Source organism: Typopeltis vanoorti, chromosome 4 (genome assembly GCF_054136105.1).
Source record: "Typopeltis vanoorti isolate ZY-2024b chromosome 4, IOZ_Tvanoo_1.0, whole genome shotgun sequence".
Taxonomy (NCBI): Eukaryota; Metazoa; Arthropoda; class Arachnida; order Uropygi; family Thelyphonidae; genus Typopeltis; species Typopeltis vanoorti.
Window position 1 is genome coordinate 74,762,841 of NC_143552.1, and position 16,554 is coordinate 74,779,394.

The following is a 16,554-nucleotide window of genomic DNA, read 5'->3' on the forward strand; positions in this document are numbered from 1 at the left end:
CTCAGTAACCCTTTTAAAACGTGACATTAACTAATATCGGGAACCTATTCACTAGAAATATTACAACATCTTTACATAAGAAAATCTAATTACGTTTGCTGCTTTGACAGAAGAGCAAATTGCTGATGATGTGCTGCACAGAGAACAAACGTACATCAAAAGAGGCCAAAAATGACATCGCATCAACCTTATAATTACAATGTAATATATGCGTCTTAATCATAAATTAAAACACATTTTTGACAAACGCTTCAAGAAATATAATAATATCGAATCTAAAACCAAATATTTCTCACAAAAGATAATCGAGACAGCTGAAGAAATCCTTGGATACAAAAGGAAAACAAATAAACGATGGATAACCGAAAATATTATGGACCTATGCGACGAAAGGAAATATTTGAAATCTCATATTAATAGCGGTGATAATAGAAAATAGTGTACAAATATTACTAAGATTATTAAAAAAGAAATCAAACATGCTAGAAACTTATGGATACTGTATGGATGCAAAAATATAGAAGAGGACTTAAATAAAAATAATCCTAAAAGTGCTTTTCAAATTATCAATATGTTAACCAAATCTTTTACTGCAATTAATTGGAGCATAGAAGATGGAACTCCTATCACGGACAACAGGAAAATAGTTGATAGTTGGAAATGTTACGCAATCAAGCTTTTTCAAAAGGACCCTCAACTGACTGACGATATTTAGGACGGAATTTTGCCAGTAAGTTCGGAGGAAGGAGATTACCCGATATTAAAAGAAGTCATTGCAGCAGTTAGCTTCTCAAAAATAGGAAAATCACCGGGAATTGATGGTGTTACATTGGAACTGATACGCGAAGAAGGTGACATCGTCATCATAGACACCTTGCTAAATTTATTCCAGGACGTATGGAATACAGAGACTAGGCCTTCTGATTGGCGGACATCTGTCCTTGTACCTATTACTAAAAAGGGAAAAAGCAATAAATGTAGCAACTATAGAACAATAAGCCTTATTAGTCATACAAGCAAAATCCTGTTAAAAATACTATTGTCAAGAATCGAAAAGAAAATAGAAAGCAGACTATCAGATGAATAAGCGGGTTTCCGGAAATCCAGAAGTACAATCGATCATATTTTTACAATACACATACTAGGTGAAAAATACATAGAACATAACAAAATAATCTGTGACAATTTTTTAGACCTTCAAAAAGCTTTTGACTGAATATGGCACGAGGCATTATGAAAAACTTTAGAACATTATGGTATTGAAAACAAAATCATTAGGATTATTAAATCTTTTTACTCCTCATTTGATATGAGAATTGAAATTAAAAATTACAGCAGTGGACTGTTCCGGACAGAACGGAGGGGTGTAAGACAGGGATGCATCTTGTCCCCTCCTCTTTTTAATTGTTTTCTGGAATATGTCATAGATGAAGCTAATCATGAATATGACACTGGAATAGTAGTTGGCGGACTAGGAATAAATAACTTACGTTTTGCAGACGATATCGATATTCTGGCAGAAAGTGAAGAAGAATTACAAGAGATAACCACCTGCATTTTCGGAACATTAAAAAAATATGGATTATACATAAACCTACAAAAACAATGATAACCTCAAAATCAGACATTGAATTCTTAAAAGATACAAATGGGCAATAAAAAAATTGAGAATGTAAAGAAGTTCACTTGTCTAGGAAGCACGTTGAGTCAAGATGGTCGTTCAAAAACCGACATCAAATACCGAATTGCTAATGCAACCGTGGCCCTACAGAAGTTAAAACCATTGTGGGGAGATAACAGAATAGTAATCACAACCAGACTAAGACTAATTGACACCTTGGTGAATTCTATCCTCTTGTATGGTTGTGAGGCCTGGACTTTATTGAGGGAAGATGAGAGGAGACTCCTATCTTTTGAAATGAAAACTTACAGAAGACTTCTGAGAATTCTCTATACTGCTCACAAAACCAATGAAAATTTCCGAAAACTGATTGATTCAATAGACGGGAGAAAAAGGGAAAATATTCTGACAGTCATCAGAAGAAGACAGATGAAATGGTTCGGAAATGTGGAGGGCTAATGGCATTCCAAAGCAAGCACTAGAAGGAATCGTTAAGGGACCAAGGGTTAGGGGGCCGACCTCGATTAAAATGGACTGATAACATCAAAAAATGGACAAATTCCTCCCTTTCCCAACTGACATCAAGAACAAGAATCCGAGACGACTGGAGGAGGCTAACAAAGAATATCACCTACTAGCCATGAGTGACCTAACGGTCCATTTAGGACTACGGGAGAGAATAAGAAGAAGAATCATAATCATTAAAATACTATCCACCTCATTATAAAACATTTAGAATCTGTTACTGCTGATCACTCCTTGGTATAGTTGAAGCTCAGTGGCAATAGCGATTGCTATTGCCACTGAGCTTCAACATCAGCTGTAGCGATTCAGCAACAGGAAATGGGATCTGCGATTGCCTACCAGGTTATCTTTGACTCCGGAATAATTCTCTTACATCACATCGTCGAGTGTGTTCTATGGGCCACTGTGTTCCTTTGTAGCCATTAAGTGATTCAATTCTCTAAATATCCACGACGCAAAAGTTGATAATCAATTAATAACAAAATATTAATTGTTACTTTTATGCTATATACTAAACTTCCGAGGACACCTTTTCAACCAAACTTTAACTATTATTGGATTTTTTATATCTATTGATTAGGACAGATGAACGTCCGACATTCAATCTAGTGATAAACAGCAAGTGTGGCTCCTCCCTACACAGACATTTCCACTACATACTCTCACACAAACAGGTTATATTGATCACATATAATTCTAAGAAATAACCTAACCATGTCGGAACACGACAGACCTTCGACGCCGATTAGTCGCCCTGCAGTCTAGGTAACCGGACTTATAATACCTATTTTTGTTTGTTATTGGCCATGCACGCCTATGCAGCATGCTTCTCCAATAATTTCTATAAAAAGGGTGGGGAAATATCAAAAACAAAATTATCTTCCGAACTAATGTTCAAGCTAAAAACATTCATTTTATAAAATGGGTGTGTGCGTGCTCTATTTCTTCTATAAGAAATCCTTGTATAAGATGGGTTGATGAAATTTACTGCTGATTTGTCGTCCGTTATTTTTTTTTTATTCATAAAACTTGTAATACTTGCAGATGCACTCATAAGAATCGTTCTTAAAAGAAATATTCACACAGCGACTTCTAAAGATAACAAAAACAGTAAATCTCGGTCGTATTACAGCTATTTGCTGATTCAGTATTCTCAATGCTCCGATTCCTGTTTTTACTCCATAATTTTCACTTCAACAACTGCTTATTTTTAATAAAAATAAATCGTGTATTTGCTTGCTATTTCGGTTTTGCTCATAAATATTGCTACTTTGTTCAGAAAGTTCTGTAAAACATCTAGGAAAAAACCCATTACTGTTTAACAGTATTTGGTTTTTAAGGGAGCCTTAGATTTTGCACTTAGGATACAAACACTCATTTGCTATTCGGTCTTTTCTATCACTACTAAGGTCAAGAGGACATTAGGATAGTTCATTCAGAAAAATGATTTCAAATCCCGTGTAGGATGCAAGTAATATTTAAATAAACATTTTCCAAATGAAGGATAAATGAATCGACCTCCTATGGAGATAGGGGAGTTTTTTCCTTCTACAAACTTGACTTTTTAATAGCCAAATCTGTTTTCATAAAACACATCACCTTGATTCATTCAGCTTTAGTTCCGAACAACCAATCCAACCAATAATACTTCCACGAAGAATGCTCATTCGAGTAGCAATCAACACCGGTTTATAACTCAGATTCCACCTTACTGTATTAATTACTCTCTCTCTCTCTCTCTCTCTCTCGTTATTATTTTTCAAGACTATCATTCAGCGTATTGGAATACCAGTATTTCCTGACAACTGCAATGCACACAACATTCGAGTATAACACAGATACTTTCCTCGTATCAAAGTAACATTTACCAATTTAACACTTTAGCATAGCGTAGTCAAGAGGGCACTAATACATTATATCTATCAACAGTTTTTCCTTCAACTGCTGATAGATATAACTGTTATTGCGTCTGTCAACAGTTGCAGAAAAACTATGCAACCTACAGTGATGTTCAAATTAATTTTGTTTCGTTTGAAAAGTCCAAAAATATGTCTTTCGCATACTTTGTTTGCATCGAATCAAGGGCTCTTCAACCCCAAAGGAACGTGATCATTAATTCAGATGTACCAGAGAGACATTCGATTAAGAGAAACGAAATATTTCAGTCAATAAATTTTGAAATTAAATATCTATTTTTTGTTGGAGAAATACCTATAACGGAAAACTCTTGCGAATTATTTCAATGAATGTAAGAAGTGTTGAATAAAAGATAGAAGAAGAAAAGCAAGTTTAAAAGAAAGTGATAAAAGTAAAGAAACGTATTGCAATAACGATAAGATATCTGATAAGATATCTTGTACCAAAAAAATGAGCAATTATTCTGAGTAACAGATTGAGGTAACTTAGTGAAAATAATGCGTTATTCATTAACCTTACTGCTCTCTTAAACCAAATGTAACCAATTGTAATATTTATACATTTAATGATACCTTCGAGATGAATTCTTTCGCGTATCATTTACAAATCACAATAAAATTGTTTTATTATCTTCCGCTGACTCTTTAAATTCTTATACACGAACACAAAAATAAAAACTCCAACCAAGATAAACTTGTGAATTCCCAGAAAGCATCCATTTATAGCCACTTCTCGAATGTTCTTAGACCGGCTGGCAAACAATTTAAATTGATTAGCGTACCTAGAAGGAAGGTGACGTCATTGGAACGTATGTATACCAAGCAGTTCATCTGACACTGACTGATGTTCGTTCAGCTAGTGAACAGTTCACTGTTGGCCATCTCTTCCCAGATATCGGTCTCCAATAGGGACTGTAAGCTAATTTGATTCTTTCTTGTCAGGTCGTTGAAGTTCCCCAGTGAAGCTCAGTGATTAATTAGCCTGTTGCCAGCCAGCAGTTTGCAGGGAAAACTGATAGGTGCCACCGAGTGAGAGTATAATGAACTAGCAACAACCATTCGTGGGCGGTCTACAATTAAAGCCACAATGAATGAAGCAGTGACGGACCACTGCGTGTGGGAATAGAGACGCCTGAAGAAGAGATAAATATGCTCGCATTTCTCTTGCATAAGAAAGACAAACAGCCCATCGTATCTGAGATATTCACTAAAGTGCCGTTGTAGAGAAAACTGATTTAAATGAAGACATGCGTTTCCAAGTGTTGTGAAATCTTCTGAGCATGCTTGGTTGTAATTTCTAATCTTTTAAGTCGTTGTAAACGTATAAAGACGTGTGCAAAGAGGACTGTAGGAAGCTGTGTATCTTATTTTACTGAACGGTGTATCTAAAATACAAGTTGTTCCATTTAAATCATGACTTAGGGAAAAAATTAGAAGATTTCTACCAAAACACATATTCATGTTTTTAATGGACACATCAAAAAAAAAAAAAAAAAAAAAGAGGACCACGTCATCAAACGAATGACGCAATATGAACCAAGCATTTAACCACCCTGCTTAAAATCGATTAATAATATTCATTAACTGATGTGAGCTTTTCTTTAGCTTCTGTCCACCACATTCTCCTAGTTAAAAAATGCCAAGTTAGCAAAGAGATAAAAACAGATTATTGGAAATCAATAACAAAAAATTACGCCGACGTAGTAAGTCAGGACAAAATGAGTGATCTCATTAGCATGTAGTTACAGAAAGTATTTTGATTTTATTCTCTTTTATGATGTAATTTTTAATCGTGCCAATTGTAATGTAAAATCATTAAATAAATGAATATACAACTAGCTAACAATGAGATTTGTTTGTGGTCATTAACAACCGTCTATTTCTTTCATACAAGGCAGCACAGACTGATGATATGGTAAAGACAATTGTTTAAAATGAAAAAGCAACTAAATCATCATTGGCAAACACAGATTATTTGAATATCTTCTGACGGTTGTTCATGTTAGAAGAAATCTATTGTAGTAAAAAGAAAGAAGAATTAAATTTAGCGATGTGATGAAGAACGACACACCGCCGACGAAACATCAAAACTCTTCTATGAATTTCTTTTCTTTTTTTTTTTTTTTCGTTCTTGGAGCTTCACCAGAAGCTCGCAGTAAAGATCTGATTTCAGCCTTCGACCTTTATTTACTTAACTGCACGTGCTCGCCAGTCGTCACAGGGCTATAGGTCACCGAGTATTGTGAGTGTTCTGTCGACTCTTCGGGAAATGAATAGATAAGTAGGAATAGCCTACTTCCGCTCGTCATTCCCCGTCTTTTCAGATTCATCATAGCGAGAAAGGTTAATGATGGCCGGAACTAGAACTGACAGCAGAAGTCATGAGAATGGAGAAGGCGAATATTGTACTCACAAAATTCCATTATTAGCAAATCCTAGCTTTACTCGACTCAGTTAAAGAGTTACGATTTTAATAGGGAAATGTTCTTCTTGCATCATCTTAGGAGGAATGGAGTGGAAATGAGAGTTGAAGTAAGTTTACAGGCGGTGATCAATGCAGATGTTTATGATAATGTCAGATCCTTTGGGAGTAAATGAAAAGCATGTTTGAAATACGCATTTTCAGGACAGTTCCCCCCACCTCTAGTCTTCAAAGAATCTTTAAACGTTTTTCTCTATTTAATGGCACTATACTAACCTATTCATAAAACAAAATAATAAAAAAAAACCTTCCTTTAATCCAAAATTCCTGCAGACACCGAAAACATCACTTGTTTCCAGTTTGCGTAATAACAGTAATTATTAGACCCTTCACTTGATGAATAGCTAACAGGAAAATGATTTTCTATCTACGAGAGATGAAATTTAATGTATACGTTATAAACCTCATGTACTAGTTTATGTGGCAGTGACGTCATCGCACGCAAGTTTGAAATGTCATGTGTGTAAAATTAACTGGCGCCTCTGTTTCTGGGAGTTTACGTGCTAATTCTAAAGAATTGACTGTCTGGAAATATATTTTTAGAAAATTAGAGTCTCGAAATCTGTTTAATAATTAATACTTTAAAATTATATATAGACTATAACATTACATGTATACTGGTTGGTCAATTTATTAGCCACACCTGACTCATAGCTATTCATTAGATCAAACTCCATCGCATCCTAGTTACCTGAGATTGCAGCACGACATCCCTGTTGGGAACAGTTTGTTGAACTTCATCACGCGCATGCTCAGTGAATAAGGCATACTAAAATTACACTCGCGATTTTATGACCAGTCCCTGACGTCCTGTATCCTATGACATGATGCATTATTCTGTTGCTGTTAGTAACCACTGTTTACTAGATGGATAAACTGTAAGCATGAAACAGTGAGTCTGGTGGGAAATAATGTTAACACTTTTGATGCTATAACAATTCAATAAAATACCATGAATACAAAACACCTAGTGGCGAATCTACTAATTAAAAGTATACGGTCAACTGGCGTATATAGTGAAGAAGGAGTACAATGCAATTAATAAGATCATTGTTGGTCGTGTTTTCCTATAGTGGTTGATTAGGACAGATTATTTGGTAGGCAGTTCTCAGTAATGCTCATACTAACATTCTTATTTAAGTTGCAAGTTCTTGGTATATCCAATGCCTCATTAAATCTACCAATAGTATATAGCATAGATGACTTATGGGTCTTAGAAGAATACTCATGCTATATTTCATCTTTCATAAACTCACAAAGAAACTAATATAGCCACAATTCTTTTTTCTCCATCTTTTGTAACTAACATATTCGCGTATTTAGAATACAAAACGAAAATTATCATGGTTTGTGCATCTTAAAACAATTTGGTCCTTTCTCATGCCAGAACCACAATCTGCCGATCCGTAATATAATATCTATTAATATTAAAAAAATCTTAATTCCCCTGGTAAACGTAATCCTATTCGTATTATGTTAATGTTATAAACATTTCCATATTATAAAATATTCTAAGGAATATGCAGCGCAAAACAATTTTCATCATATCGTAGGATAAATGACATCTTTCAATGCGATGACATTTCATCTAATAATTATCGTTGACAGTTGTAAAGCACAGAAAGAGGAGATAGCATTTTTAAGGTTATTGAAACATCCTCCAATACCGCTTGGCTTCGTTCAAAGTAATGCTTTGTTAATGTTACTTGCAAGGATTATTACAAAAATAAGTACATTTAGCACTGAGTCAAATGACTTCAAAATAGCCTCTCATTTGTAGTGATGTTTAGTAATAAGCTAAGAATTTCATCTTTCCCCTATCTGATGATGTCTTGAAGACGTCCCTGTTGGTATTAAAATCATTTTTGATGTTGGCGATGCAGTTGATGAGCTCCCTAACGACTTTTGTTGAGTTTCACTGATAAACTGTTCGTATTAGATGAGTTCTAGAGGCCAGGACACAGACTGAAGTGATAATTACATCTATTTAACTTCTTAGGGATTCATAGGCTGGGAATATATTCCCATGCCTTTTAGTAAATGTGGTCCTGATACGAATCATTATATTGGACTTCATTGATTCGTCGTCTTTTCAGATAATGAGAAGTTTATGAGTGTCCATGTTTCACTGCATTATTTTTTAACAATTTTTAGTAGGAGAACGAAAGTAGCGATTGTTAAACTATGGGAAGCTTTTAAAAACTGAAGTCATCATAATTAAATTGTCATAAGGATGAACATTATGAAAAATACTAAACAAAATTATCCCTTCAAAGCAAACTAGGTTAGTTTAATAAGTAACTAATCTAATTTATATAATAATAACTCATTAATTAATTAGATGTAACCAAAATTAACAACTGCTACAATGTTCACAGCTTAGGCTAGTTTTTCAATTTAGTTTCTATCTTAGGATTTTTGTTCAAGTATTTTAGTGCTTATTATTCTCACTATACTTTGATATTATCAACGATTTTGATCAAAGGATAAAACCACTTTTATCAAACTTTTGTTGCATAAAAGTGGTTTTAAGTCACCTTGTATTTTCACTAAACGATTATCATGTACTATTGCGTGACTCAGCCAAGCATCTTGTCCACAATAACAAGGAAAACTGGTGCGTCATCGAAACAAAGATGTGCAGAGCCATAAAATACAAAGATTTATCTCAAGACGCTTAGAAAAGACAAGAGCGCATTAAGTAAAATTATGTGATCCTCACTTAGACTAATCATGTTGACTGCTTCTATTCTAGTCTAAGTTATTTTGCATATAAACAAAAAAGAACACGAAAGATCTTGAGTAATCTACCAAATTACGTTATGTAGTTATTACGTATAGCGATAGAAGTTCAATTTTTACTTCCGAGGTATACGACGACGATGGATACGTCAGGGAAAATGGAGGCGAGAATATAACAATAAGAAAAAAGATACTTAAAGGTGAAATTCAAATTAATAAAAGAATTTGTTATACCAACAAAAATATAATAAATTTGAATTGTCGTTGCCTAAGCGGTTATTATCAAGAGATGATAAGAGCACTTCCGCTTCCTATGTATATGGCATTCAGTGTGCTTCTAGTTAAAGTAATTTGCCCTTATAACACCTCTGTAGTGGATTCAGTCGAATCCACGAAAGACGAATTGTCCTTCGTGGATGAAATCTTCTGGTTAATCCGCATTGTTTTACAAATCTGTTTATTTGACTGGATTTTCAATTAATAATAACCAGTTTCGTATAGATGTGGCACATCTCCCCCTACATGAATCTAGACTCCATTTCTTTTTTAATTTTCCAGTTGACACAGTCTCAATTCCCATGAATAAAAGACATTCTTTCTTATTCAGTGTTGGAAAATTAATTAAATAAGAAATCTTATCTTCCAAATAGGTTTCAAATTATAGTTCTGGCAATATAAATTTTAAAATCCATTTCATTCACTAATATTTTGATGAAACATAAAAAATGCGTCGCAATGAAGAATAAATTTATTAAATAAATTTGGAAATTTTTTTCCCACTTGGTTAGATTACATTAAATTTAGTTTAATCCTTTACCCAAGTGTAGGCAAACAAAGTTTGCACCTGAAGTATCTTCAGGACAGAGGAAACTCGTGGTAAAGGTGGACCAAGCTCTCATCACTACTTGTCTTAGTATCTCCCATATTGCAAAGCGCATCTCCTTGCGGACATGTATGATGCTATGAATTAAGGGAAGGACCACTACCCATCCCGGTGTTGACCTTTATTGAGGACTCGTCAATGGGAGCCAGACCCAGAGGTGGTAATACTAAGGTGGAAGCAATGGAGAAGTCATATTTACTTATAAGAGTTGCCAAAAGGTGTCTCACCTTATTATTAAATTACTCTGGATTTAGAGAAAGATACTTCAGCATCTTCGTGAAGAATCGTTCTAAAGATACTTCAGGCGCAAACTTTGTTTGCTTACACTTGGATAAAGGATTAAACTAAATTTATTATTATTTATATTTATCTTGCATTATTATTTATGCTACCATAATCAAGCTCAGTCCTGATATTTTATCCCGTTTCATCGTCATGCGATAAAGCAGTAGCTTCATGCATTGGCAGATATGTCTTAATTAATTAGATAATACTATAAATTAATAATAATATACAGAAGAAGACACTCACCTTTCTAATTAATTCTCCAACCATCCCGTTCCATCCAGCTGGAGAATTAGGATCTTGGCCGCCGTAATTGGAATCGTTTACTAGTTTCAGAATGTAAGTAAAATGTAGATGATCGGCAATAAGGTCAGCCAAATCTTTGCAGTAACCCTCGAATGCTTCGTTTCCCGTCAAATCCTGTCCGGGCTCAGCTTTTTTTTCCATTAAATATGGTTCCTCCTGATAATAATAATAATAATAAAATCGCTTTGCAGTGAGAAGTCTTCGATGTTCGCACACACAACTTAAATATATCTCTTTATTAAATAAAATTTATTTATTTATTTATTGAATAAAGGTTTAAGATATTTATTTCAAATGAGCATACTGAGAATTTAGTTTTATTTCATTTATTTGTATATTTTTGTCATCTGGCTGACCATCCTGTAACTTAATATTTTATTATAGGATGTGGTTATTAGAATTTGTTTAAGTCTGCTGTTGGAATCTGAGATTTATCCAGATGATGCAAGTTCATATGACGTGTCTTCCAGGGTTCTGTTCTGAGATAAAATATTGGAACATTTAGACTTAAAATGGAGGCTGAAGATACCTGAGATGATGCTATTTTTGCTTCATAAAAGGCAACTAGATTCTAATATCATTACATTTTTATTCGCAAGGAATATTGCGAGAATAAAGAAGGTTCTTGACCTAGAATTCTAATTTTAATATTATAATGACAGATTCTACCAAAATGTTGATTTTAAGAATAATTTCAGAATTTTGAAGTTATATCTCCTTTACCTAGAAATAATATGAAAATGTATTTCATATATACTCTTAGGAATATTTCTTAAATAGAACAATTTAAAATCTCCTTGAAGGCGCACAAAAAGTCTATGACTGGACTAATGTCGATGAAATTCAGAGTTTGGAATTTTTAATATCATTTACTAAAACCTTGCATTGCATTACTGGATTAAGTTGGATAATTTAAATTAGGTAGGTTATCTGTTTACAAGCTTCTTCGTGACACCATCGGAATAACACTTTCCTTACTTAACCTGGATTCAAATGTCGTCTGTAACATTTATAACAGTTTTGACTTAAAGTGAGGTAGCGGTTCTCGTATAGAGGTATTAGAGTTTTTTTAACTTTAAGAAACTTGAAGGTCCGCCAAATGCAGAACAGATAAAATAGCCTTTGGAATAGATATAATTCAGACTGCATAGCCTTAGCTGATCCCATGTAAATCTAAAGGGATTCAGCTGCCTTCTGCGAGATTGCGTCATATCTTAAAATATTCTGAGTTATATTTCCATGTGATATTTCATCAGATAGGAACTAAATGCTGAATTCCTATTATTATCAGCTTGAAATAGAAGAAAAACCCAAATTTTCTGAAGATGAATCCTTGGCCACCTCCATATGGGACTCCATGTTTGTCATTCATCTTCACCACTTGTTTGTACGAGGTTCCTCTCTAAAATGCATCTTTTAAAGAGGGGTGGTGGTGTGGGGGGGGTGAATAACATTCGTAATTCTACAAAGACATTCCCAGATAGCAAAAATATTAATTTCACTACACGTTTGAGGAATCAATATTTTCAGAGAACTGCAGATGATTAGGAAAGGAAGTGCATTTCAAACATGACTTTCAATTAAGATATAATGCCAAACAATATTCTTAATATCGTAATCGAAAGTCATGTTTGAAGTCAGTGTACCGGAAACAATATTTTTTTTCAGGAAGTAACATTCTAGTCTCCAGTGAAAGGGAAGCTCCTATCTGGAACTGCTTATTATAAGGTACAGAGGGCTAAAATGTTACTCTGCATTTATTGATATCAAATACAATGAAGAAAAGTGTACGAGAGCTTTGGTATTTATCATAACACAAAATATTTCGATTATATTAAATTATCACCATCACAATTCCTTTTCCAATATTATATCGGTGTGCTCATCTAAACTAAGAGCACGTGACGATTCCTGGGTATCGACAGAATTCGTTTAGTTTTCTCAACTTTCTGAACTTCTCAATAGATGCTTAAATGTCTGCATCGATAGAAAATCGTTTGTTATTGAGAAACGCAGCTCGATGTCGAGATATCGCTAACCGGGACACATCACTCGGTCCATTTTAACAAGCTATAGTTTCAATTGCTACTTTTTACTAAGCACAGAGCCAATTCACGGAATAATTGGCTGAATCTTGATTTACGGTCTGTGATTTGATAAGATTGCTAATTACAGACAGAGGTAGCGAACAAATGATTTAGTTTTGCCTAATGGTTCTGTTCGTTAGCTAATCTCAGCCATTCATTCTACTTAACACGGAAAGAGAAGACTTGCCGGAAAAATGTGCCCACTGTTATCGGGAGTCAAGTCGGACGATTGAATAAGGCTTTTGTCAGTTGTTTCAACGTAGATGAACGAAGGCATTTGTTTTGTTAAAATAGCTACTATGGTAACCTCGTTTTAATTATGAGATATTGCACTCGAATTCTTAATACCAAGTTTCCAATTGACAACGATAATCTGACTTCATTATTTGCATTGTTCAGTGGAAAAGTGATGCTTATATCAGCGCGCGCGTAGTCAAGTCAATTATCTTTAAGATGTGTAGAATTCAGCCTTCGGCTTTTCAAGTTAAGATGAAAATAAGGAAGCGGGTTGTGGATTCGGTGACGTAAAACTTATCTGAAAATGTGTGTTTGTAGGACGGAAGGTTTGAAGTCATTTCAGGGAAGCAAATGAAGTGCAGGATAAAGAAGAAGTACTCGATGTGGAAGTATCTTAAGAAATATAAATAAGAATATTCTAGACATAAGAGAAAGTTGAGAGAAAGTATAATCAACGGTTTTATCCGACTTCCCTCATAAAAGGCAGCCTTAGTTAATGATATCTCAGAAAGGAAAGGGTTAAAGCAGCTTTCTGTACCTCTGCTATGAAGGTTTAAGTGGGAATTATTTCAAAGATATTTATGCCATCTAATGGACACTTGAAAATCTTTTCAACTCAATCGAATTTTAGGAAAACTTAATATTCTTTTAAGAATGTTTAATATCTACTCTACCGAAAGATTTAGAATGGTAAGATTGTAAGTCTTAAAATTCCTCAGCCCACGCAGGCGCGCGCGCACGCACACACACACACACTCACTCTGATATTGAAAACAATACGTCTTTAACTTATAGCTTATCAAATGATCCTACTCAGTGTTCATAATATTCAATATTTTTTTTTTACTTTTAAATATGATTCAAGCATATTTTCGTATCAAAACGTCTGAATATATTTGACTAACGAAATCACTTTTAGTCTTTAGTAATAATCTGAGGATGATTATTTTATATAAAGATTAATCTCAGTTTTTAATTCTGTTTATTATGGTTTATCAAAAATCACAGAATTTTATGACGAAATAGTTAATTGTTTCGTCATAAAATTCTGTAATTTGAATTGAATTTACTAAGAATGACTAAACAGAAAATGCATTCATATGGTCTCATTAATTTGTCAATAAACACAGTGATATGGACAACTACAGAAAAATTGAATGTGTAAAACAAGAAGAAGATAATGATTGTTAACTAAATCAGTGAAGCTCTCTGTCAGGTTTATAGACAAGGCTTACATTTGATCTGCAAATATATTGCTTTCAATTTGTTCAGGCCAGTTTTTATTCGACAATATAATATTCATAATCAGTTATATGACAGAGCTTAGTTATGAAAATCGCCTACTCTCTAGTTAGAAAGATCCAGGTTTGAATCCTGTTGGGGGTTTGGAGATGATCGTAAATAAGACACGATCTAGAATCCAAATTGAAAAAACTCGGAAAATACATTAGCTTCTAAGTGTAAAGAGAATATAAAACCTTTTTAAAGAGGAAATAATGATAAGAATTCAAATATTTAATCATTCGTTTTCAAGTTTAAAAGTGAAGGGAAGTCTGCAAATGATGCGAGATTAAAAGGAAAGTAGTGTGCACTCAAAAACGTTGCAAAATAAGAGCAACGAAAGTCGGTTTCTCCTCCATTGCAATGCTCCCGCTCACGTTTCTTCATCAGTGGAGAAATTATACCAATTTCTGTCACCGAAATCTGTATGATCATTACTTTATTGGGCTCTCTTTATTTTCCAGATATAAGACTCCGTACTATTCTTTGCAACCTTTTGTGTTGGAGCAGAACATTTTCTCTCTCTCTCTCTCTCTCTCTCTCTCTCTATATATATATATATATATATATATATATATATATATATATATATATATATGGAATTATTCATATGAATACTAATTAAACACTGCCGTATTTGCTTCTACAGGTCGTCGCTATAATTTGTAGTTTCTGATATCTGCAGCCATTTACTGACGGAGTAATTAGCGGATCTGATATAACCTGGTCTAGTATCACGTATTCTGTGTACGCGTAGTGAATCTTTGACAAGGATATCTTGGCGTTATAGACCTGCCGCATAAATTATCCCCTTCCATCAATGCTCAGGTTACCTGAAGAGCTCGCGCATTTAATCAGCGGGCAGGCATTGCCCTCTGAATCTCCAGGAAATCATAGTAATTAGTAATAATTACTGCAATTGTTTGTTGTTAACATCGGGTTAGGTATAGTAGCATATATTCGGTGTTCCGCATTGCCTGTGACTGCCACGAATGATGTTATTCTCATGAAAGCCGTCAGAGGACGCTGAGATCAGTATATAAAATTAGGAGAAGAGAAATTTCTTGATTAGCAGCTTTGTTCAGTATTACTGCTATTTCTCGCGAATAATTAAAAGCTTTAAATGTGTTAAATATGAGATCGACCTATTTAATGAATGGAGTCCCAGTTTAAAGTAATGTTTTAGATAGATCCAAAGATAAGGGGAGGAGGATTATTTACCCCTCAATAGTCTGCTTAAAATCAGAGATTTGCATGCAATAAGACATCTGTGGAATTAATTATGTAGCGATACACAAAGTAGAAATTAAATTTTGACATCCCATTTCTCTTGCAGTTTCTAATTACCATAATAGTAATTTTATTATCTTTTCAAGGCGGTGAATAGAGAGATTCTTAATGTATCAAATGTACCCGAATTACTCGGGTTGCATAAATTACTGCCTTTTGTCTTTACTCATATTGATTTTAAACTACCAAACAATAGCTTCCATTGACACGTGCGCAATAATTTGTACTAGAGCTAACAACAATGGGAAATATGCTTGCATGCATTTTATAAAGTGAATAATATTATATACATACTCGTAAAATAAAACCTAATTTCATTCCTTGAAGGCAATTTCGACAACTGTCGATACGAATAATTGCAACAATAAGCAAAACTATTCGAATGAGATTTCGTTCTACGTATGATCAAATACTTACCAAGATACTTGTTACGACATACGTATTGTTTTCAAAGGTTGGATCCGTATTGACCCTTCTATATCGAGGAGGAAACATTTGTAATCCTCTCATATCCGACCATTCCGCTATCTGAAAGATCATAAATGATATTTACATATAATGAAAAACTCAATTTTAATTGAATTAACAGAGCAAGAAAGACAACTGGTTTCGCTATTAAAATATCAGCGATGATTTTTCCTTAGATTAAATCAGGTGACCATGAGCTGATTGCGAATCTAATGGTGCTTTTGCTCTCACGTGATTATTATAAATGTTTCGTATTTATTTATAATTGCAGTTAACCAGTCGAAAATGAACATTCTTAACATTTTAAATATGTTTGTTTCCTGATAGTTGACGGAAACTTTCACTATTTCTTCACAGCCTGTCTATAAGTAGTGTCTTCAGTTTTTTTATGTTGCCTAAATTACATATTACAGTATTTCTTAGTAAAATCC

The 16,554-nt window shown here is 34.0% G+C and overlaps 1 protein-coding gene across 1 annotated transcript in view; it reads right to left on the reverse strand.

Annotated features, from left to right (window-relative positions):
* LOC150107420 (glutamate receptor 1-like) overlaps positions 1–16,554 on the reverse strand; it is a 322,254-nt gene that overhangs the window by 50,305 nt on the left and 255,395 nt on the right. Inside the window, exons 8-9 of the mRNA XM_090391848.1 lie at positions 16,073–16,183; positions 10,701–10,916 (exon numbers count right to left, since the gene is read on the reverse strand). Of these exons, the coding sequence (XP_090247974.1) occupies positions 10,701–10,916; positions 16,073–16,183 (327 nt within the window). The remainder of the gene's footprint in view (positions 1–10,700; positions 10,917–16,072; positions 16,184–16,554) is intronic.